Raw genomic sequence first — 25,659 nt, forward strand, 5'->3', positions numbered from 1 at the left:
CTTGCGTAGATAAAAGGTGCATCGTTAACTCTAGGCAAAGTACACGTCTGGCGGAACACAGCATCACGTTGCATGCCCAGGGAGGGCGTTTATCTGGGCATCGAATGGGACTCATAATTAAGAACACAAGCACAGCACCACAGCTATCACAGCTCTCTAATGAGAGAGGAAATAGGAAATCAAAACAGCCTTTCCTGGGGCGAGGTACAATCTCACAATGAAGGCCACTAGTGATTTACAATAGCTGGCCACAATTAGAGCTGATTCATGCACACCGTCTCCGGTCGTACCCGGCAGCGTCGTAGCGCTAGGGTTAGGCTTTAAAGTGCACATGTACACACACTGGGATCTCAATGTAAATGTCATCAGCAGATATGGGCATATCAAAGCTCGATCACATTAATTGTAGCCTATTGACCGGCAAAGGCAAAGCCAGATCTTTTTCTCAGGTGTTGTAAAGTATGTTGGTTCTTTGAGTTTTAATTTTGTGATTATTGTACACTGTATATTTGTGTCAAAATGTTGGGCGTGTGGAAAACAAATAGAAACTTCATAGAATTAATTACTTGATTGTTAAACAGACAAGTGTTTGGCAAGCCTAACAGTTGAATAAACAAGCCTCCTCTACCGCAATGCAAAAAGGTGTCTCCCAGTGTTTACATGCCTGCCGTCTCATCCAATTACGCCATCCCTCCGCTTCAACCCCACGTCCAAACAAAAATAAACAAAATGTTTGGTTAGGCCGCTGTTCTTTAGAAACATTTACTGTGTCTCCATCAAGATTGAATTTTGAGTCAACAAGGTGCGTTGCTATTAATTCAGAATAAAATACACTGATTCTTCGCTTCAAAATGCGCCGATTAATTTGCGGCATGAAGAAACGGGATCACTTAAGATGTGGCTTCAGAGATGGTGATGTGATATTAGCCAGCTAATGTGTTTTTAACCAGTGGTGCAGGTGTTGTGTGCCGCATGCCGCAATTAGTCTGACATGTCCAATCTCTGGCCAACAGCGGCCATTTACACAGCAGTGGTAATTACAGCTGTCACATTAACCTTGAGTTGGCCGAATTCAAAGCTGTTGTGTGGAGAGCAGGAATTGGGAGGGGGGGGGGGGGGGGGTAGAGCAGGAAAAACTAATTGGGTGAGGGTGGGGAAGGGAAGGAAAAGAAACCCAGTGTTATTCTGAACATAAGTCTTGAAGAAGACTGGGAGGTCTGTAGTTATGTGGGCCATTTCTCAACGCCGAGTACTTTTGTACCACAAATTGTATTAGACCATTCTGTCTTGTTTTAATTTGGAATTTGTACAAGCATTGTATGTGTGTTGATTAAACTCTTGGAATTTAATTTAAATCATGAATCTTGTTTAATCTGCTGTGTTTTTCATCTCTTGTTTTGACCCCTTTTTCTTACCACTAGTCACTAAAGTTCACAAAATGTTGATAACAAAACGGTTTTGAGATAAAAGCAGTGAAGGCTATGTGCCCTTGTGGAAGAATCTGCCTTTCTTTCACCTTCAGCTCTGGCTTATGGTGGGTGTGCTGCTTCCTGCTCCGAAACGTCTTCTTCCTGTAAGCCAATGCGCCTTTTACCACCTGCCACCAGCCACCCGTCAGCCCCACCATGCATCCCCCTCCCACCCCCTACCACCTTCCCTCACACCCCTCTGGCACCAGAGCCATGGGGGGGGGGGCATCACACCCACCTGCATGCAACACGCAGATGCCGCGGCAACAAAGGGGCAAAAGCATGGAGGCTCCAAGAGTTGCCGTGGTGAAAAGTTGTCAGCACAGACAACATCCGCCTGAGGTGCAATTAGGAGGAGAAGGAGGAGGAGGAGGAGCAGGGCTGTCTTCTAACGGGCCGCGCGATGAGCAACAGAGCAAAACACAGTTCAGTCCCACCACTGCAAACTCCTTCATCTTCATAATGTGTCACAAAACGCAGGCGAGGTAGCAGAGAGCAGGGACCGAAGCCAATTAAGAAAACAAACTATTTCTTCAGTTCTAATTCCTTGTCTGTCTGACCTCGTGGCAGTAGCCTTCCAGGAGACGCATGCCAAATCAAATTGTTAAATCGTTGCCTAGATACCTCGTCACATTGTTTCTGAACTTCACTTTTAGATGATTACAATTTTGCTGCTGGCCAGAATCAGCAATGCATGAAAAAAAATCTGCACATTGAATATAGAATCATTAAAGGAAAAAGACACACACACACACAATAGTCTAAACTGTGAATACTCACACACTTGCACCAGACAGACACCGCTCTACGATGCAATAAACACACACGTGTCGCGTATGCCACATGCACCGCTCTACCACACCATACATGGACCACACACACACTTCCCAAAAATGTATTTATATTTTATTATTCATTCCTGATTGTTTGTGATCGACTTGGAGGCGGTCTACCAGTAAAATGGATCAATGGACGCTGCTTTACAGCGGGCCGTAATTAAGTGCAAGTCTGGTGGATCAATGGAGTTTGGTCTCCCCCACAGCCATCCATCTGTTATCATCAGAGGGACGCACATGGAAATGACGCATGGTCCATCTCCTATACATTACTCTGCTGACCTCCGGAGGCCTTGGGAAGCAGAGCTGCAAGCGATGCATGGGGGCTGCATCACTCTTAAGGTAAAGGCATTGATTGAATCGAGTGCTGCTGAACCCATTGTACTACAAGGACCAACAAAGACCTGAACCAAACTAAGTTGTTGTCGACAATGTGGTCATGTTTATAATTCTCTGGAACCGTGGGTGTGTTAAGGCTGTTCAATTCGTCAGAGGCCTGAGTCAGAAGAAGTATAAATGGCCTCCTTGATTTCCTTCCAAGTTGAGTGCTTTTACTTGATTGTTTCAACATTGGACTGTTGGACTGTTTGGCAGCCAGCGTGATCCTTTGCTGGCTGTACAGTTCTTTATGTTTTAGAATCTCATGTCCATCCAGTTGCCTTTACTCGGCCTCCATAATATTACCACAAATAAAAACAAATGAATCAGCAACAAATGAGCGAGACAGCGGGAGATTATCAGCAATAGATCCTAGCAACGTACAATACTCGGCTTAGTGCATGGGCATTCCCATGAAGACGCATCGCTAAAACCATAAGGCTAGGCCAAAGCTCGATTGGTGTTACAGATTCATAGTTCATACTAAAGAATGGTCTTAACAAAAGACAGACTTAAAAGTTATGTTGGTCTTAACAAAGAACAACAAAGTTTGGTGTAAATAAACCCCCAGATTCAGCTTTCGGCGGTTTCCTGCCCCTTTAAGGGGGCCAACGATTCGTTCACCTACTTAGTAGAAGACTAGTGAGGTTGAGATTCCCGTAGACTTCGTACGCGGTCAAGCACTACACCGCCTTTTGACCCACAATGCACTGAGGTTTACTTTGCTTCCCACAGGTGTTAACAGGCTCTGAAAGCAGCAGCGAGACTGCATCTTGTGCCTCTGTTTCCAAACAACAAACTGTTTTTGATACAAGGAGATGTTAGCACTGTGGTAAGAGTTACAGGGGAAAGTCGATGCAATTGTACAGCTAATAAACAGCATAGCACGGACAGCCCAGATACCAAGTCCTATTAAGCCAGAGTTCCTCCTGTTTTCTCTCCTCTGAAAAGCAGACCCCCAATTTATTTTAATGTGTTGACTCAAGAGTTCTGTTGAGCTAGAAAAAACACTCCAGCCTACTCCACGTTGAGATGAGATGATCAAACAGACCGATGACCCAGAGCCAAGCAGGACACCGGGGTGGTGGGCTCAATAACCGGCGTGGAAGTGTGTTGGTTTGGTCAGGGACTCTGCACCAAAACTCACCCAAACACCAGCCCTCAGCTAGTGGTTTTCATGTTGATGAAGCAAGCCATTACTGGAGGTCTCATGCTCTAAAAAGTAGAATATTTAATCAATGTCAAGAGTGTGTGTCCTTTCCGCGCTCAGCGTGTTGTGTACAAGTGTTTCGCCAACGTCAGGACAGAACATAGTGGAGCTGTACTATGACTGGCTGCCAAGGGAGTGGATTAATATTTAAAGGGCAGAGCTGAAAGAACACTGTCGATTTTTAATCTTTAATGTTGATCCAGATGCTGTTGCTTTTAAGTGAGATGAAACATGCAAATACATGGCTCCTTTAATGAGCACAAACCCCTAACACGCACCCAAACACACATTTACAGGACAGGCAATAACACACGGCCAGTCTCTTTGTGTGTGTTTGGCTAAACAGTCAGTCACTCTCTCTCTCTCGTATATATATATATATATATATATATATATATATATATATATATATATATATGTACGTAAAATATATATATACTATTAGGGATTGTAGGATGCTGTTGGTCAGGTGGATACAGGCTCTGATTCCCCAGAGAGAAGAGGAGGAGGAAACACACCCATTCACCAGTGTTGATTTGGAGACTTTGGACCCACAACAAATTCAGCATCCAACATGTGAGATGATTTATCCATGAGCAGGGATGTTCAAGGCAGGCATTGGGTGTGTGCGCCATGATGCATTTGTGTGTGTGTTTGTTTGTGTGTGTACCACTGTGTTGCTGGCTGTTCCCTCCACACCTGGTTGTTTGTCTGCCCGAGTGCCATTTAGCAACCGCTATATTAATCAACAATGTGACAGGTTTGGGGCAGGCAAGACTATGTGCTTAGATCGTTAGTGTGTATGTGTCCGTCTGTCTGTATCTGCGTGCGTGCGTGTATGTGTCCGTCTGTCTGTATCTGCGTGCGTGCGTGTATGTGTCCGTCTGTCTGTATCTGCGTGCAGACGTGCGTGCGTGCGTGCGTGCGTGCGTGCGTGCGTGCGTTGCAAGCTTGTCTCAAGTTTAGAGGTGTGTGAAAATAATCATCACTGTATACTAATACATCACAAGCAACAAAGACCTTAGAGAGAAAACTCTCGAACACTCCAATACATCATCACCTGTGTCAGCCACACCTTTGCCACTGACACCTGTGGCAGCCAGAAGGTGATCGGTATCTGCCAAGGCCGGGTAACTGATAATAGTATTGGTAATGACATAATAACAGTCCTGAACGTGCCTTATTGTCCAGCCTTTTTTCAAAACCAGCAATTTTAGCTTGGGAATACCACCAGCAAGGTTAGCTTAGCAAGGTTAACTTGGTAATACCAGCTAGGTTAGCTCAGCAAGGTCAGCTCGGATAACTAAGCGACATTAGCTTGGTAAGATCAGAGAGGTTATCTTGGCAAGGTTAAATTGACAACACCATTAATCTAGTGATCATTTTTCGATTAATCGACTAATCTCAGGATACCGGGGTATAAATCACATGTCTGGTTTAAGCAAAATACCGTAAGTACGTGGAGCTCTGTGAGCTCCAAGTTTCAAATGCTCATTCATTGCTGATTTTGCACAATCTGCAATCACCAGACAGGTTTAATGTGAAAAATTCCCAGGCTTTTGAATGCCGTGGTCTTTTTTGTTTGTACAGTGCTTGTTCTGCTGCTCGCGCATAGCTTTAGCTTTTGGTGCATTATTGCCGACATTGGACTGGATTTTGGGGCAAGAGTTCAATTATCGGTAGTTGTTTAGGGCGACGGATCGAGGAAAATGATTTGTGTCGACAAATTGCTGTAGTCGATTACGTTAACTAAGTTGACGCAACGTTGTAGCCCTATAGGTTAGTTTACCAAGGACGGCTTATAATATTTGCTTAGTTAGTTTAGCGATGTTAGCTTGATAACACTAGCAAGGTTAACTTGTTAACACACACAAGGACATCCAAGCAAAGCCAGAAGCATGTCCGACTCAGTTTGACAACAAGAGCGCATCACGATTATCAGAAACATGGCATCCACATAAGACACTGATTAAATCAAGCAGATAGGCCATGGAGGAGGAATAAGTCATCTACTTAATTTGGTGCTTAGAGAATCTCATCCCCCTGCATCGGAAACTGCATAGGAAATTAGACTGAATTGAAGCCTAACAAATGAGTGTTCGCAACTCTTATGGGCGTAGCACCCTCCTTTTATTGAAAGTGATGAAAAGCAATTTGACTGCTAATAGAAGCCAGCAGTGTTGAAACAAGCATGCCAACACTTATTCCTGTCTTAGTCTGTTATGGCAAGACGGGCGCATGACAGCGCACACGCACATGCGCAAGCACACACCCCATCATAAAGGTTCATTCACTTTTACCACCAACATTCAAATCACACACATACAAAAAAGTCAAGAAATTTGAACTACCACACACACACACATACACACACACACACAAATAGGAGATAAAATCTGTGACATCACTCTAAAAGACATACAAATTTTTCCATCTTACATTCAAACTGAACAGTTGAGGGGAACATGAGGGCCGTATCTGGGTATCTGAACTAATGTAGTGATGCTTTCGGACCAGGGCCCTCCACTCAGCGAGGAGGTTTGAGGACGATGTTGAACTACAGAACCAGGTGGTTGTGGAACAGGCCAAGGTCCTGACTCCCTGTGGTCACTAAAGATCCCATGGCTCTGGTCCTGAGCCACCCTGGGTGGTCGCCATGGTGCCATAACCTCCATGCCAACATGGCCACCTTATGATCCCCTGGTCTCTCATCAGACAGTTTCACTCCACACCTCTTCACTGTGATGAGCGATTTGTGAGCTTTGACGAGGTGTAATACCCCTCAACAACTCATGATGAAAAAGCGCTTTGGGTGTCATGGAAAGCACTATATAAATGAACCGGACTGACCTGGTCTTTGGGATCCGAAGGCGTAGGCCAGCCTGCTGAGGAGGTCTGGCTTGGCGTAGCGATCCTCGTCCGCCAGCACCCAGAAACAGCCCTCAGACATCTCCTGTGGACGGATCTGAACATACACACACACACACACACACACACACACACTAATTAAGCCCCACTTCAACATGTTTAATTAATACTGATTGCACCAGTCTTCAGACCTTTACATAGCATGGCAGAAATATCAGGAAAAAAACGGACTGTGGTCGTCAAACCACTGTGGCCACTCAGACCACTTCACAATCAACGGCTCCTTTTCGGCCAATCAGAGCCATTGATACACCCAGCGGCCCATCAACACGCAGGGCCTGCGCTACTTCCTGAGCTTCGCACACACAACATTATGTAACAAGTATGAATCCATGGTGAGAGGGTGAATTATATGATGAGTGTGGATTTAATTAATTTGTAGGCGTGAATGGCTCACTGAGTTTAAAGTGTATGTGCGTGGGTGGGTGGGTGTGTGTGTGTACTGACATTCACTAAGCTGTAGTTGTAGGCATGTCAATCCATCGATGGTATATTTAGCTCCTGTTCTGCCTCTAGCGTGGGCTATATTAAATCAAGGCATTGTGATGTATCATTGTCATCAAAATCTCAATGAGGAAAGTATTGCCGAACAGGTATATTTTCACTGCGCTACACATATTCGAGAATTTAAATGAATATTTCAAAAGTTTTGCGTGAAACTATTGAAACTATTGACAACATAATCTCACAAGCTACCATGCAGAGTATATTGACTATGATATTATGGACAACATTCCTTCTGAAATATAAACTTGTGTTTGGCGGTCAATATTATTACTATTTCAACCATTTTTGTAATTTAGCAGGTGCTTTTTAAAAAGCAATGAGCAGTGGATTCAGATACCTGTCAAGAAGGAGCAGGTAGTGGTAAGGCGGCACCCTGCTCTAGGATGCCTAGCATTGCTCAAACCCAAATTAATTTGGTTCAACATCATAACCACTAGACTTTCATGTCCCACAATGCTGATTTATTGACTTTGGAAAAGCTCCATGTGACGTTGTGTGTATATATTTTTTATCTGTCCCCTTAAGCGCACTTCACATTGGGTGCACGTCAAACTGAACCGGACACGGGGAGGAACAGAAACCAGATGTTGATGGTTGAAAACAAGGTGATGACTGTCAGCACTCAGAGGACAGTAGAGGGGATGGAGCAACACGCAGAGAGAATGACAAACAGAGCGAGGGAAATGTCATCAGTTTACCATTTTTATTGACGCTCCTCTGGTTTCTCCATTGAACACATAGTGACCGAAGGGGAAACGGAAGGGGTTCTCAGAAAATAACCTAGCCTTAACCCCCAGCCGATAAGTCCAATTGCTTCCTAAATACGCGCAAGGTTATTCTAACTCAACAAAATTTGCATTCATCCAATATTGAGAGGCCTACTTTAACCGACTGTGGTGGAGGCGGCTTAATACACTGCGACACACAGAGATGTCAATTTGTAACCTTCATATAGACATCCTGTAGTCGTGGAGAGGACAGAATCGAACAGCTTCGTTGTATGGTATATTTAAAGCCTAGTGTCAACGACTAATGCAGCTTGAACAACGGCCCAGCATACATGTGGGAAAGTAGAGAGTGCTGTAGCTGCAGTGAGTGCTATGTTGTTTGATCTGTTTCTGTGCAGACATGAAAGGCTGGGAACCTGCATTATGTTCGTCTTAATTATGTTCTGAGAAAGGCTGGGTACACAGCAAAAGAACCGAAAGGTTCACAAAGGTAAACAGCAAACTTGGATCCTTCTAATTGCACCAGTTTCGGAACAACTTCCTCTGTGTAGTGGGGAGGGACGTCGTGCCAGGCAGCTGTGCATCTTAACATCTTATCTTGTGCCCTGCCAGAAAATAAGTGTTAATGCCCATAATGTCTTCCTTCTCCAATACACCTCAACACCAAGCATATGGTCCCCTTTGCAAAACATATGTAGCCTCATACCGATTACATTCAATTATTAATCACCCAACACGCTAATGCCACTTGTAGCAGTCGCTGTACAGAGAAAGAGCAACATCTGCTAAGGAACTGTCTAGCGGCCCCAACAATAGGACCACATGAAGAAACCTGCCAGAATGTTCTTAATGACTTCTGGCAGAGGATGCAGGCAGAGTGGTTTTCTGAGCGGGTGCCAGGAACATCTGTAAGGTTTGCGGAGCCAATTCCCAACAGAAGCTAAGTTAGAGGACGGCAACATTAACCGTGGCGAGACACGCTCTAGATCGTCACGCACACTTTCTTTAACGAAGGGGACTTAAAATACTTGGATGACACACTTTTTAGTTTGGTTTTTCCACTTACTTTAACAAATGTATTCATCTGTGTATTGTCAACCTAATAAAATAATGTGGCAGTGGGCCTCTTACTATTCGAATAATAAAATGGTATTTATAGTAGCTGTACCTCACCAAGTGAAGAACAGCTAGAGGTTAGAATTAGAGCTGTCAGTTAAACGCGTTATTAACGGCGTTAACGCAAACCAAATTTAACGGCGTTAATTTTTTTATCGCGCGATTAACGCAATTATTTTATACAAAAAAAAAAAAAAAAAAATGTTTTTTTTTTCTTTGGCTCAAAACAAAGAAGCAGTAGCCTGACTGCTATGTTCAAATGACATTTGTTCAAAGCAGTCGTTTAATTGCACTATAGGCTATTTTTTTGTATCGTCCTGTTTTGATCAGTGTATATGCCAATGTTGTTATCAATAAAAAATAATTTGCACAAAGCAAGCCGATGAAGCCGACAAAAAAATCAAGGGATATTTAGCATAGAAAAAGAATTTGCGATTAATCGCGATTAATTAGAGTTAACTATTACATTAATGCGATTAATCACGATTAAATATTTTAATCGCTTGACAGCTCTAGTTAGAATACATCAACTCTTAGTTTAAGTCTCAGGTCCACAGGAGCCACCAGGGAACTGAGTCAACAACCCTTTACTTGCTAAAGTGACTGCTCTACACTGCTAACCTAAAGACACCAATATCCTTGAAACAAAGCAAATTGGCATGTTAGCAGAGACACAAGGGCAGGTTTTTAACTGAACCAAAGCATCATATTGGGCTTGTATCGCAGGGAATTATCCATACTAGTGGGACATCAAGCCCTTCCAATACACTACTGCCTACAATTGGACCACACTAACGCGTTGATGATTATGTCCAGTCACACCGTGACTCAAGTCATCGAACAAACTGCTTACACATTGCAGTGACTATTGTACCCTTGTCAAATCACTGTGTTGGACAGCACATGGACAGCCTATGCAGCCTATGCAAAGTATTTCAAGACCTTAAGAGATATGGGTCTTGAGTTTGGGTCTCAAGGCTCTTACCTTGGACCAGTTAAGGCGTCTCATGGAGGTCTCTAGTTTGAACTCCTTCTTGGGTCTCAGGCCGTAGGGGAGAACCAGGGGTTTGGGGGAGCCTAGGAGGCTCGCCATCCCAGGGGGAGGAGGTGGTGGAGGAGGAGCACCGAATGGAGGAGGAGGTGGTGGTGGGACACCACATCCAGGCAGTGGAGGAGGTGGAGGAGGAGGCGGTGGAGGAGGAGGACAGCCGGGAGCAGCAGAAGGAGCAGAAGATCCATGGAGACCAAGAGACGCAGCAGAGGTCAAGGCCCCCGGTGCAGCTCCAAACTGAGCAGAGGGAGATGGTAAGTGTTATAATGTGAGCATTATACGATGGATATTATAATGCGATGATACGATAAGCAATAATGTGATGATGATAATCAATGCTATGATTGTGATGATGAGAAGTGATAGATTATATTGGGATTAAGATGAGGTTATAATGGTGATGAGAGATACATTATGTGATTATGATACCGTATGGTATAATGTGATTATGATAAAATAGGGAGATTATATTAGTTTTATGTGATTATGATGAGATGTTATAATTGTGTATATGATACGAGATGGTAAAATGGTGATTATATTAGTCATAGGTAATTATGATTATAGAAAGAGTATGATCTGATTATGATATGATTTATGAGGGAGATTAATACTGTTTTTTGTGATTATGATGTAAAATCATTGTAATATGATTGTGATAGGAGAATGTAAGTGTTATTAGAATATGATAGGGAATTATATTTGATCATGATCAAATAGATTATAATGTGATGATTATGAGAAATCTAATGTTATTATGATGAGATGGTATCATGTGATTAAGATAAAAACAATTAGAACTTGTGATAAGAGATATTATTGTTGATTACTTATTGATTAAGTGAGGGAGATGTTTTGTTGTGTGTCAGTGTGTGTGTGTGCGTGCGTGTGTCTGTGCACGTATGTTTGCAGTGTGTGTGCGTGCGTGCATGTAGCAGTGTGTGTGGGCCACCTTTTCGTCAGTAAAAGGTAAAATATGTTGCGTAGTAAGCGGGGGAAGCTCTGTAAATGGTATGGTAGAGAGTAAATGGCTTATTGATCCAAGCAACAGTTTTAGATTAAAGACGAACGCAGAAGGTCAGGCCTAGGGCTCCGTACCTTCCTCCACTGGGAGACGGCTCCCTTTAACCACTGGTGGGTGGCTGCGTGTGCGCCAGAGAGACAGACAGAAAAAGACAGAACCTAGAGAGACGGATTAGTAGAGAGCGAGAGAGAGCGACAAAAAGACAAAGACCAAGAGGGAGCGATGGAGAAAGAACGAGCAGAAGAGAGAGAAAACAAGACGCAGAGGCTGAGAAAGTGTGCAGGAGAGAAAGAGCCAACACAGAGGAAGGAGAGAGAGAGAGAGAGAGCGAGAGAGAGAGAAAGAGGGAACACAGAGGAGAGAGAGAACCAAAGCGAAAGAGAGAGCGAGAGCGGCTTGTGTGCAAGTGTAGCCACTAGAGCTTAATGTATCTGCAGCCATCTGAGTCTCCACTATTTGAGTATTCTCTCACCGTTTACTTTCCAAATTGAAAACTTATCTGGAAAATAAAAGCGAAGTTCCCTGGTGCTCTCGGAGAGAGTAGTTATCTCGCCATGCGGACGCAGCTAGGGACAGGGTGTGAGGGGGACGGGGGGGAGACCGTGTAGAGGCGAGGGCCCCCGTTGGTGAGGCGAACAGAAAGAGCAGGGAGGGGTGTCAGAATAAATTGCTTTTTAGAACAATTCCCCCTCATGGGAGAGAAATGAGAAAATTAGGAATGGAGCAACGGACAGAAGCGGCGGAGGATGTCATTAGACTTAGTGTCAGGAGAACAGTGGGGAACGCTGTCAACGGCCCACCACAGCCAATACAGACGAACAGAAAGACATACATGTACATCCTAATATTACCATATAGAGATATATGGCTATACATCCCACAACAGAGGAGGTCAAACTCCTTTGATTATAGCTTTGGTAGCTGAGAGAGAGAGAGAGAGAGAGAGAGAGAGAGAGAGAGAGAGAGAGAGAGAGAGAGAGAGAGAGAGAGAGAGAGAGAGAGAGAGAGAGAGAGAGAGAACGAGAGAACGAGAGAACGAGAGAGAGAGAGTCAAAGCAAAATTGGATGGAACTAATATTTGAACAGAGCCGGTGTGGGAGGTAGACCGTCACAAATAGAAACAGAGATAACCAGAAAGCTGGGTGTACCTGAGTCCTGAAGGCCTGTAGCTCGGTGGTGAGCTCTGTTATTTTCTCCTCACACTTCAGAAGCTCTGCCTGAGTCTCCTGTCTGCTAAGGAAGTCCTCCTCAGACTACAAACACACACACACACATTGGTTAGAACAGGGTTCCCAAAAGTTCTCTGACCATGTGAAGATTGTGTGTTTATTATTGACGTAGCTCAAAGTACAATATTACAGGCATTTTAATAAATGATTGATAGTTTATAGTAAAATCAAATTAATCCACGTGTATCAACCCATTTCCTGGACTACAGAATACAGTTCATGTTGCTCATAAGGTAGAAATGAGGCTGCCTTCCTTTGTTTACACTTGCAATGGAGCAAACACACAGTTAAGGCATTATTAAGTCTTTCCTCAATTCAGATGTGAGGAAATCAGCAATTGAAATGTGTCTTTAAACCTTAGCAGTATTCAATGAAACTAAGAGCAGACATCAGAAAGGGAATATTTGGAAAAACTTGCTTTCTGAGCCAGCTCTGAAGCTCTCTGTTCGTACTCATCAATCCGGGCTTGATCCACACACACATCTAGAAAACAAGGAGACAATGTCAACATACACAAGTATTAAGTGCCATTAAGATAGGGAGGAGGTAGCTTATTGGAGGTGTTTAAGATAGTTAGGAGGTAGCTTTCTGAGGTGTTTAAGGTCACCTAGGAGGTGACTGAAGTCCACATCAAGGCGCTTGCGGTAGGAGAAGTCGGGGTCGGTTCCACTGCGGTGGAGAACGATCTGAGAGACACATTCCTCTATAATCTTAAAGTACTGAGGCCTGGAGAGAACACTCACACACACACACACACACACACACACACACACACACACACACACACACACACACACACACACACACACACACACACACACACACACACACACACACACACACAGAATGAGATGGTGGAGAGAAAGGGAGAGATAAAATAAACTTTAGATCATAAAGAAATCAAGAATTCAGCAAGGCAAAAAAATTAATACATCAGAGGATTTTTGCCCCCCTGTTCAGAATCAGGTCCAACAGTATTCCTAGCCTGGCTAACACCAGACCTCATCTCAATCTACTTTGAGATGAGGTCTGGGAACCACACATTCATTTTCTCGTATTTGAGGCGTGGTTTACGATTGCCCGGAGCCGTTTATTTGGCGCTACGAATGTCTATCATATCAGTCTGTACGTAGCTCATAGCCAATCAAAGCCTGTTGGAAGCAGGGCAAAATCATCCTTCTTGGTAATGAAAGAGTTTAGCGCCGAAAGTTGCTGCTTTTTCAAAATAAACTTGCATTCTGAACTACCGTACTTAGAACATTATCTAAGGCTGCATCGAAAGGTAACGTGTCTGCTGCCATTTTGGATACGTAAACTACAAGCTTCGGTGTGTTGCATAGACGTCGTCATCGTCCTGCCATCCCTCCCCGTTCTGTGATTGGTACCCTATCTCAGGCAAAAATCTGATCCATGGAATACAGGCCTAGCAGCGCGAAAAGAAATTGCGCGCAAGGCAGCCTGGGTATACCCAGGCTACAGTATTCCTGGAGCTGAGTTCACCTGGCCTTGTTAAAGAAGCAAAGAGGAGTTGTTTTGAGGAAGAGCCTGTATGTTAACATCTCAGCCAAGTCTGATGTGTCTGACAACGGTAGAGAGGAAGCCCAATTCCTGTGACAACGTTGGCACAGCAGGTAGCAGAGCTACACAGAAGGAGCTGGGGCACCGCTATCAAAAAGAATCAGTACTGTGCACGCTTGGCTGTGAAGAGGATGTTCCACACACTGTACCGTGTGACAACAGCACAATAAATACACTACTGTATCAAAAAAGATATTCCCAGGCAACGTTGTTTGTGGCGAGGTGAAAGGGGAGATGTTTTGAAGCTTCAACAGTTGAAGCTAAGTTGTCTGTGTGGTATTACTACAATGGGATAAATAACAAACAGCACATGAAAAGGGCCATGATTGTCTTGTGAAAGCAGATGTACTAAAGGCGGCACAAACACAGCACGACAGTAGATCTGCTCCAATAATATCAACACGTTTGTGTAGTATGTGGTTTGACATGTACTTCCTGAACAGTAAAGGAAATATAGTTGTTGATATATATATTTTGTAGTATATATATATATATATATATATATATATATATATATATATATATATATATATATATATATATATATATATATATATTATAAAGTTGTTGATATATATATATATATATATATATATATATATATATATCAGTGGCGGCTGGTGTTTTTTAAACTGAGGAAGGAAGGTCTGCGCGCTTGGTTGCCATTGGCCTGCTTGCACTGTTAGTGGCGTATGGTGGCATAAGTATGTGTGACTCAAGTTGTTTCAGGGTGTTTTGGTGAACTACAAAATAGCAGGGAGGGATAATTATGGAAATAAAATTTATACGAATCCACCAGTGGCAGCATTGTACTTTGAAAGCTGGTGGGCAGCATGTCTTGGACTACAAGGGCATAAGGAAAGGATGCAAAGCCAATTAGTCAAATCAGGCCTACCCTTGATTTGTAAAACAAAATTAAAAAAATCTGGGCCTATCATTGGGCCTATTTTTGCCCTCAATTACTGAAGCCATTGGTTGCACTTTGGCTATGTTTACGAAATTAAAACTGTTTAAAGAATGAAGAAAAGACCAAAAGTGATTCCATTTATAATGCATAATGCTCTGAATCATTCACTACAATCCTTTCCACTATATCAAACAGAACATTCAGATAAACAAACAATTAAAAGAACAACAAGAACACAAAAATATGTAAGCTCAGTGTATTTATTTTGGGGACCTTGCCCAACTTTTGGCGATGGAAACGCCAATATAAGCGAACCGGGCCGCATCGAACCGCACCGCTCGGTGGAAACGCCAATATGCAAACAGAGCCGCACTATACCGCAACGAACAGAAGTGCACCGCTCGGTGGAAACGAGGCATTCGACTGAGCGTGTTTGTTTGTTCTCCTAGCCTAGACTTGAGGGGATAACCCCTCCCTCCAGGCTGCTCCACAGCCAGGGCTCCTGCTTATTGGTTCATAGCGCAGCCATGAACCAGCATATTCATGAATAGATGTTAGCGCGATTCAGATCCCTTAGCAAGTCACACCCACTCAGAGGAGGACTTTCCTCATCTCTCTCCCATTGAACCCCATGTTATCACCGGCCGCCAACACTTTCAGGGAAATGTATGGGTGTCAATGGAGGCTGAGGGAGGAACGTCCTCCCTGCAGTAATTGTCAATTGGCAATAGGGGTTGCTAATGTCCCTTTACCCAGGGAAATGAACAATACATACACAGATACATTAATTCATTACAATAGTCTAGGCGATCTTATTTTTTTTTATACTCAACAATGTTATCGAGGATCTTCCTCCCTCTCCTCACTGGAGAAGCTTCCACTGATTATATATATATATATATATATATATATATATATATATATATATATATATATATATATAGAGATATATATATATATATATATATATATATATATATATGATGATATACAAGACAAAACTTCATTTTAATTAGATGTATTTATTCCAGATGGGAAATGTGGACGTGACAGCAGGTGAAGTACACATTGATATAATTATGACACACATCTGGGTCTTCTTCCGTGCTTCTGTACCTCTGCCCGTGTCTGTGTGTGTCTGCATGCGTGTGTGCATCTGCCTATTTCTGTGTGTGAACCAGGGAGCGAGTATGCCTATGTGTACGTGTGTGTTTGGGATGGGGTGAAGGGGGGGGGAGGACTTGGGAGGCGAGAGATCCAGGTGAGCTCGTTTGATTCCCTCATTATCTGACAGCAGCCCACGGCCTGCGGCTGCATGCATAGCAAGTGGCCGTGTGTTCCGCAGGCCTTTCAACCCACCGCCCCCTTACCGCGCCCCACGCAGCCACGTCCGTCTCTCCGCTGTGAGGTAGCTGCCCGCTATCATAAAGCAGCCTTCGACTCTGGTGGCGCATTGTACAATTCAATTGATTTATTTTAAGTTGACCTTACTACGCGTCCTACGCAGTGGTCGGTCCACAACTAATTAAAGATTAAAATAATGAGCATGCAGGTATTTGAGATTCAGAGGAGGTCACTGCCGATGTTGGTCTCTCGTGTCTTTTAGAGGTGCTGTTAGGGAAAACTGCCTGAACGGGAGGTGGAAGGGGGTGGGGGGGTAAGGCTGGGTTGACTTAAAAGATATCTGGGATCAAGTCCTCGGATTTGAGACACAGCAGGCAGTCTAGGTAGGTATGTTAATAGGTTCAGAATCACATACACAGGGCTGCTTGCGGTCATGTTCTGGAGGTGAGTATGATCAAGAGAGGTGCGTTTATTCAGTGAAACTAGCAAATAGGCAGTGAAAGATCCTCACAGAAGCGGCTGAATATGTTGGATGACTCAGCTGGGTGCTGGCGCTCTGATCTGTAGAAGAGAGCCCTGTGACTGATGCGCTACATCACGTACCATGAGAGGGATCTCAATTATACTCTGGTTCCACACGTTGGGCCTCCAGACAAGAGCAGAGGAATGGAAAATTCGGATATACATACACATACATCTCAATGAATTAATCATGTTCTGAACTAGACATATTTCATAGTTCAACACTTTAAAGGGCTTTCGTCCTGTATGTGAAGCACCTGGTGATAATAATGCCTATTAGGACTTGTGTCTTAGTTTAATGGGAAGCCGCTACGCTTTACAGACTTCATTTAAGGATGTAGTCGACTCGAGGATAACAAGACGTCCCTGAGCGGATTACAGCGCTGGACGCGCTGCAGGTGTGGGAACATGTGAGGCAGTGACCCGGAGCCAGGGACGACAATGAAGACGATGAGGTCTGCTGGGCTGCAGTGCTCTCTCTGCTCTGTACATCAGTGCTAGCTACAGGGATCACATGCTATGCTACGCTACGTTAGCCAGCTGAATACTTGGAACCAGCAGCACTGGTTTAAAGGTTGCAGCACAATTCAAACTAAATCATACACGCAACACATTGCGTGTATGATCAGAGTGCCTCTGTGTGTGTGGGGGTTTGCACCTAAGGTATTGGTGCCATTCCCAAAGCCCAGCAAGAGCAGATAATGCTCTGAAAACACCTTTTATAATTATACTAATAATGAGAGAGTATCTCTGCATTCCCTCTGGATATTCTTCACTATCCAAGTCCCTGGGTCACAGCAGAGTGTGTGTGTGTGTGTGTGTGTGTGTGTGTGTGTGTGTGTGTGTGTGTGTGTGTGTGTGTGTGTGTGTGTGTGTGTGTGTGTGTGTGTGTGTGCGCGCGCGCGCGTTGTCGTCTCCACTCTCTGTTCCCTAATGGCTTCAGACGCAGGGATATTAATCATCCGTTTGGGGGACTAATGAACAGGGAACATGCGTGTTGTTTTTCCCCCGCCACGGGAGTGTCGGCGGGTGTTACATTTCATATTCCCCAAATCACGGGCTCATCTTTTGATTAAGCTGAGGTTTAGCAGTGGCACGCTGCGCACCACGCACACATTAAGGGATCCTTTGAAAAGAGCCCTGTTCAGAAGGAGCGAGGGGAGATCCGCCTTGGCCAAGGATTGCCCGGAGATGAAAGAGCGGCCGTTCTCTTTGTTGGTCAAGGTCGTGGAGGGGGTCAGGCCATAAACACTTCACACGGCATACTCAATTTTAAAGATGTATGTGTGTGTGTGTGTGTGTGTGTGTGTGCGTGCGTGTGTGTGTGCGTGTTTTTTTGTTCAAAGCAATGGTCTTTCTCTATTAGGCACACGCAGGTGCGCAAACACCACAACCCCAGCACACACACAATCTCCCCCCCTCCTCAGGTGTGCCAGTGGTTACCTGGCCAGGTAGTCGTTGCGGATTAGCATCAGGTGTTGGAGGATGGACAGGAAGTAGTTCTCAGCACTGGAGTCCTTCGCCATGCTCTGGACCACGCTGAACACATCCCCCACATCAGTGCACCCAGTCAAGGACCAACACGCACTTCAATATGTGGAGCGTACGTTAAATACACCAGTGTATTCAACTCAGTTTGAAACCATCTGCGTTTCCAGCTGTCTGTTTCCCTCCTCCGTTGGTTATTGTTCCTAGCGTCTCTGTGTCCAGTCAAATGTATTTATTTATTCATGATCTATTTGTACTATTGTTGTCTATATCCTGTGCCCTGTAATGAGTGTCCTGAAAGTAAATAAATAAAACGCATTCTTATTTGAGTCGAACTTAAGGAATAGACTAGATTACTATTGCATATTATTGTGTATTATTAATGTGGGAGAGTTTATTTTCCTTTTCACATTGTCCTCAACTGAAACGTCTTTGTGTGTTTGGTTTTATAATAATGCTGTGTTCTTGGGCAGGGCACACTTTGAAAATAAACGTTTAAGCTCACGGAGACAGTTCTGATTGAATAAAAGTATTTATACATAATACCTTCTACATTAAATACACCAGAGTGTACCAACAGACAAAAGAGAATTATAAATGACAGGTGGAATGCGGTGTGTGTGTTATGTGTTATTTGGATATTAATGTTTTATAAGCAGCATCTCCCTGTCCTCCTGTTTTTATCCTCTAGCCTTGGAATGAAGCATGAAGCGGGACTTAAAATCAACAGAGTGGTAACAAGGCTGTTGTGTTCTTATTTTCTCATAAAATCCAAGTGAACACTGTTTCTAATGGACTCCAAACTCCAGAGACAGTGCCTCGGGCTTTAGAGTGTACCGCGCTTTGTGGCGAGAGCAGAAGGAAAGGATATGTGATCTCACAGCGGATGTCTTCCAGTCGGTGGGAGAACTCCATCATGTCTTCCTCCTTGTTCTCCTCAAACACCTTCAGCTGGATCTCCAACGCCTCATTCCTGGTGGATGACAGGTGCTTCAGGAGGAGAGGAGGGAGGAGAATGAAGAGAGAGAAGGGAGAAGGGAGAGTGTAAGAGAGAGAAGGGAGAGGTAGATGAGAAGGGAGAGCCGAGGGGGAGAAGGGAAGGAAGATGAGAAGAGAGAGAAGGGAGACGAGAAGGAAGAGAGGAAGAGAGAGGGTAGAGGGAGATGAGAAGAGAGAGAAGATGAGAGAGAAGGAAGAGAAGGAGGATGAGGGAAGAGAGTAAATAAGGTCAGACATCGCAAGTGAAGATATTGAAGGCAAAGTCATGAGCGAGAGAGATGGGGTGGGTTTGATTAAACTTTGAGACTAATCAACATTGAAACATAAAGCGTGAGATGGGGCAGGCCTCAATCAGAGCGGTCTCTTCATCTCACACAGCCCCCCGTGATAAACCGCCACAGCTCAGCTCAACGCCTTCATTTATTTGTTTACTTGGCAGCCGGTGGCATTGTTTACAGCAGGTGAGCGCGTCGGCTGGGGGGGCCGCGAGCCAGGGATCCCATTGGCTCTCTCGGGGTGGGTAGCTGCGGGCGTAGAGGCGTGTGGCTGCTCCACCAGGATTCATTAATTATTTGCCAGAGCAAATCCACAATATTTCACTCAAGTGGACATCTGATTTAAATATTAATACAAGGTGAGGGTGTGTTAATGTAGTGTGTGTGTGCACGGGCCAACGATGGTGAAGTGCGCCTCACCGGTAATATCTCTTTGAGGCCGCAGCGCATAAATTCATTCCTGAGGTGCAGTCTGAAGTCCAGCTCGTCCGGAGACGTCACCAAGGCGTTGATAAGCTGCATGCAGGCCACCTGGACCCCCGAGGAGAGATAGGAGGAGGTTAAACATGAAAACAAACCATACAGTCCCACAGTCTGGACATGAGACCCTCCTTGCAATGCCCTCAGGTCTAGGGTCGACTACCTATACCAAAACAAACATAAAGGGCCCTATTTTAACGGTCTGAAACGCAAGTGAGAAGCGCCATGCGCAAGTAGCTTTGTGGGCGGTTGTATTGCGACGTGGCGCATGAATTACTCTTACGCCCGGCGCAAATCTAAAAAGGGTTGGTTTGAAGTAGCCTTAATACCCGTAGGTGTGGTTTGGGCGTAACGTGCAATAAACCAATGAGAGTGCCATCTCCCATCCCCTTTAAGATCCATGAGCGCATTTGAATCTGACGAGTTGATATTTTGACAGCGCGTTTGCAGTCTCCGATGAGACAGATGCATGAACACATGAATTTCAAACTTCAAATGGCTCAGTTTATGGCCAAATAATATGGCCTAATTCACACATGGAATAGCGATTTCTTCCACAACTTCAAAAACACTGAGACCTCGAATAAATTTCGGCAAAGAAAAATTAACACACATATGATATGCTGTAGCTGTGGTTCTATTTAATGATATACGCAATACATTAACAAACATAGTTTCTTACCAGTATTGTATGCATTATCGTTATCGACTTGTGTTCCTAATATGCATGCGTCCCTCCGTTAATATACATTGCCTGTAATATTCGTTACGTGTTTAGTTTTGCGTGTTTAAACAGATGGACGCACACACGTGCGCCCGCTTTCATTAATTATTTTTACACATACACACACGCGCGTCAGCATTCATTCATTCTTTTTAACAGTCAATCGCGGTAAAACAATGTTTTCTCACGATCAAATACTCATCAATCCTAAAAGTTATGGGCTTGTACACGATGTCTGTGTCAAGAAAATATGTGTTGCTGTACGGTGTTTGCAGATGCATTGATCTAAAAGTACAACTTATTACCGCTGTATCAGCTGTTCTTTCCCAAATAATTTCCCAAGAATGTGTGGCTAGGTAGATGAGGGAAGCAAAGTGTATGCGCGAGGTGCACAAGCAACATTATGCATGCGCTTTTAAAATAGCATCTGAACAACGCGCCACTGACTTTAAACCAGGTATTTCCTGGTTTGTGGCGCAAATGTTTTCTGAAACTGCATAACAGCACCAGGGAACGTTTGCGCCAGAACACGCCTCCTCTTTTTGCCGAACCGCCCCCTGGGGCGCAAGATCATTCCCTAATTTACAGGAGTGTGGCGGTGGAGGGAAAAGAATGCTCTGCGCCAGTTGCAAACTAGCAATGACACATGCGTCAGTGTAGAAAGCCAATTGCGCTGGATGCAAGATAGGGCCCAAAGAATCAAATACAATAGAAATAAAGAAAATAATCAACAAAGATAAATCGATGTATTCATGGAAAGAACCATCAAGAACAGCTCCACACAAACAGACAGAAGATACACAAACCAGACGTTTAGGCAGAAAACCCCACACTGCCTGGCTTTCACAAAGAGGCAGAGAACCAGACTGCTTTACATGGAGGCAGAGAACCACACCAATTGACATGTAAGGAGAGAACGCAGAAGCAAATTTCCTCCCTGAAAATACAAAAGCATACCAAACATGTCGGGGAGAGAACAAAGAACCCCAGGATTTCGTCCAAACACAGACCGCACCAAACGCAACAAACATAGAACCAGGGGTGGCCGGAGACCAGGAAGAACAAGATATTAAAAGAGAGGAGACAAAGGAGGCGGTGAAGGAAGCTGAATCCGTCTAGGGGGGAGATGAGTTGCACGGCACATGCATTCTTAATGAGTATAGAGCCAAAGCACACAACCATAACTAATGTACATCCTTTGCTCCTCAGTCAACGAAAGACGGTGATTTAAATATTAATGCAACAACTGCACGCGCAGACGAGCCCAACAAAACAGTCCGTTTAAGGCCAAGCTGGCTGTTCTGGGAGCCATTTTCATCCTCTCCCCGATGTGTTTTCTACGCTTTCCTGGCTTTACAGATCTACGCCCGGCAAACACATAACGGAATTCTTTTTCAATCAATTATTTAATAGTGATCCACTCATGTGTGGAATGAGAGACAGATACACTTCGCATAGGAAGGATGACATGATTATCAAAGTTGTGTTTTTGTGCCACGACACTCTGAAATGATCGGGAGTTTAAGAGAAGCCTTCACATCGAAAGGACATATATAGGTCTGTGCTAACTATTCACTCTATTAGCATTTCGGCTATACTTAGCCTTCAGCTTCCATTTGTCTCAGAAGATTACCTTAATATTAAGCAAAGCCTTACTCAATTAAAGAGTCAACCACCACACCAGGGTGATGTACCTGCGTGATTTTTTTCTCTCTCTCTAAAAGGTAACACCTCAACATGGCTGGGCTAAAGTGAGACGTGAGAGCATTACAATCATCACAGATGACTGTAATGTTCTAACATTTTAGGAATATTACAGGTTCCCACTGCAATCTCACATGCTCTTAACCAATACGATTCTCCTGAGCTCCTCGCACCAGCCAGAGCAGGGATGGGCAACTTTCATGATAAAGAGGGCCACATTTTTCATCATAACCATCAGAGGGCCACATGACTGCACACTTCAACTAAACGTGAGCTGAGAGAAGCTACACAATTTTGAATTTGGTAGATATGATTTCCTGTATTCTGGTGCATTTTGGGGATGGCCACTACCTAAAAAATCATCCAGAATCATAACCTATGCACGGTATATTAATTGAACCAACATACATTCATTTCATGTTTTCCATGCTCAAACAGCCACATGAATGGTCAGTATTTTTATCAGTGCAAAGGGCTCACATACATCATCATTCAGTGAAGTCAAAAAACTGAAAAACAGTGGCCCAACATTATGTGCAACAACTCAACGAACTCAAACCCAAAAAGCAGTTGTAGTAGTTGTAGTGGCGACTTGAGTGGATATCTAAAATGACTGATATTGCTTCCAAGCAAACTAGACGCATGGGTTTGCCTTCGAATTCTATGAATTCTTCTCATCTTTCTTGACCGAGTTTTCTGTAACTCGATCAATTATTATTATTCTTTTTTTTTTTTTTTTTTTTATTATGTGCGGGCCTGACTGAGTGAGGATGCGGGGAACCCAACATCCTCACTCAGTGTTGGGTTCTTCTGGTCCAGTAAAACATCCACCAGAGGGATGGGAGCCAGGGAGGGAGAACTGGGAGCAGGGGACTGGTAAAGATGTGGGGGGAGGGCAGTACTGAGCATGGGAGAGAAGGGGCGAGAGGAAAAGACAAAGAAAGAGACAGAGGGAGCCAGGGTTGCTATGGGGGGGAGATCAAGTGAGAGAGGCTTGCTTCAGTAGAGAAAGGACCAGATCCCAGGGCGTGAAAAGTTGTCTGCAGGTCTCAGCAGTGCAGAACGCTAGCGTTAAGCTGAGCCTATATAACGTGTAGGGTAAATAATGTATAGGGTTAAAGCACCCACTGCCAGACATACTGAGGAAAAGGAATCACGTCCAGCGGTTAAGGTAATAAGGAAGGTTGTGGTTTAATGACTCAACATCTGTCTGTTTACAGACTCTGGCTCTGCTTGTCCCTAATTAAGGCATTAATATTTGAGAGGCGATGCGCTTTTAAAAAACATCCCGCCGTTTTTATTTTCCCGTTTTTGTTGTCTTCATCTCCTGCATGCTCAACTAGTGCCTCGCCTCCCCCCTTCACCCTCAGTCATCCTTCCTCTACATATCAAGGGACTCCCGCTGACCCACCTCCCCTGCGACTTTCTCTCCCTCATCTCCGCTCCCCTGGTGCCAGCTACAGCAGGATGCATTCAAACACACTCTTAACACTACAGGCAGCAGAACACTACAAACAACATGAATGCAACAAGGGGGGGGGGGGGATTGAGACAGAGAAGAAGAGCCTCATCACTCATATAAGTTGAATGAGAGTGTTGTAAGATGCCGAGGAATTGCCAATAAGGAGAATAAAGAGAATAGGAGGAATACATGAAGAGACAAAGATGAAGGGCGAAGGAATACATTTACATTTAGTCCTTAAGTCAACGCTTTCATACGACGCAAGTTACAAGCAACGGTTGAGATATAATCAGAACATGAATAGAAGTAAGAAAAGACAAATAGGAAGAAATTGTGAAAGGATATGAGGAATGAATAAAGGGAATGATAACAGTAGTAAAATATATGGTAGTTGTAAATTCCTAGATTGTGTGTCATCTATTTAAATGGAGAAAAGTCTGCCATGCAACCAGCAATGTGTGTCAGCACACACCACACTACTACAGCAGACTCAAACTCATTATCCCACAGGATATCATCCCCTTACAGTGTGTAAATGATATCAGGGAGTAGGGATTGTGTAAATATTATCAGGGAGCAGTGAGGGATTTGAGGAACTCGGTTAACTCTATTGAACATAACTAGGTTCAGCTCTCAGGCTGGAATGGTAATAATGTGGACCGTCGCAGCAGCAGCAGTGAGGGAAAAGTCTTCAGAACCAACAGCACCCCAAGAACCAATGGACACTCCTCCTCTGAACTCAGACTTCACAACACCATGATTATATTTCATTCCTGAAATGTATACCTCAAGCTGAAATAGCAACATAAATCTTGTAATGGATCTCAGTTTAAAAGAGCAGAAAAATCTAAGAAAACCGAGGGAAAACCGTGAAGAATACATACGAGGGGATAGAGAAAAGGGCTATACTAATGCTACACATGTAGTGAAACAACCTCTGTTTAAATTAGCGGTTAGCGGCTAGGTTATGCAAGGTTCCTACTGCATTATAGATGGTTGTGTGGCTTGCTAATAGCCGAGACGGAGACGTGGCTGAAATGCTAATTGGTCCACAAGTGGCTCAGGCCATTCCATGGCAGTGCCAGCTCAGGTCTCCTGGCTTTTAATTGTGCTGCTGTCAACCACTTAGGAAGCCAGTCTAAGCAAGAACTGGCTCTCGTCCACCCCCACCAGTACTGCTATAAAACACACAACTCACATTTGCTAAATCTTGCCAACATACCAACGCATTTCAGCTATGTACATTTCATGCCTGCCATACAGTCAAAATTGCACAGATGAAAAATGTATACCGTAATTGACTTGTTTTATTCAACACAATACACTAGGATACAATATGCCACTGTGAGCTGATTTAAGCCAATGATTTAACTGGGGTTTTATCGTCAGTACCATGAGGTTTGGATCAAATACATTTCAAACTCCTATGTAGAGATTGACCGATACAGATTTATTAGGGCCGATACCGATACAGTTTTTTTTTTTTAATCAAACTTAGCCGATAACCGATACGCCAATAGCGATTTTCTTGAGACGATATTTGGAGCCGATAATACCCTGGAAATCCAGAGTTCTCGCGAGAGCACAATTTGAATTTGCTCAGCGAGTCACTCCGGGAACGTGCAATATACTAGTGTATATTCTTGGCCTCCCCTGGCCCAGAACATAATCAATCATATCGATGTATCAATATAGGCGTG

General features: G+C 44.0%; 1 protein-coding gene across 4 annotated transcripts in view; it reads right to left on the bottom strand.

Moving 5' to 3' along the window:
* Positions 1 to 25,659, bottom strand: part of LOC115558374 (protein diaphanous homolog 3) — a 235,635-nt gene that overhangs the window by 132,150 nt on the left and 77,826 nt on the right. For all 4 annotated transcript variants that reach the window (XM_030376446.1, XM_030376444.1, XM_030376445.1 and 1 more), the window contains 8 exons: positions 20,010 to 20,120; positions 19,187 to 19,305; positions 18,271 to 18,387; positions 13,084 to 13,202; positions 12,895 to 12,959; positions 12,396 to 12,500; positions 10,158 to 10,460; positions 6,744 to 6,858 (listed from right to left, as the gene is read on the bottom strand). In XM_030376446.1, the coding sequence (XP_030232306.1) occupies positions 6,744 to 6,858; positions 10,158 to 10,460; positions 12,396 to 12,500; positions 12,895 to 12,959; positions 13,084 to 13,202; positions 18,271 to 18,387; positions 19,187 to 19,305; positions 20,010 to 20,120 (1,054 nt within the window). The remainder of the gene's footprint in view (positions 1 to 6,743; positions 6,859 to 10,157; positions 10,461 to 12,395; positions 12,501 to 12,894; positions 12,960 to 13,083; positions 13,203 to 18,270; positions 18,388 to 19,186; positions 19,306 to 20,009; positions 20,121 to 25,659) is intronic.

This window comes from Gadus morhua, chromosome 14 (assembly GCF_902167405.1).
Source record: "Gadus morhua chromosome 14, gadMor3.0, whole genome shotgun sequence".
In the NCBI taxonomy this organism is placed as follows: Eukaryota; Metazoa; Chordata; class Actinopteri; order Gadiformes; family Gadidae; genus Gadus; species Gadus morhua.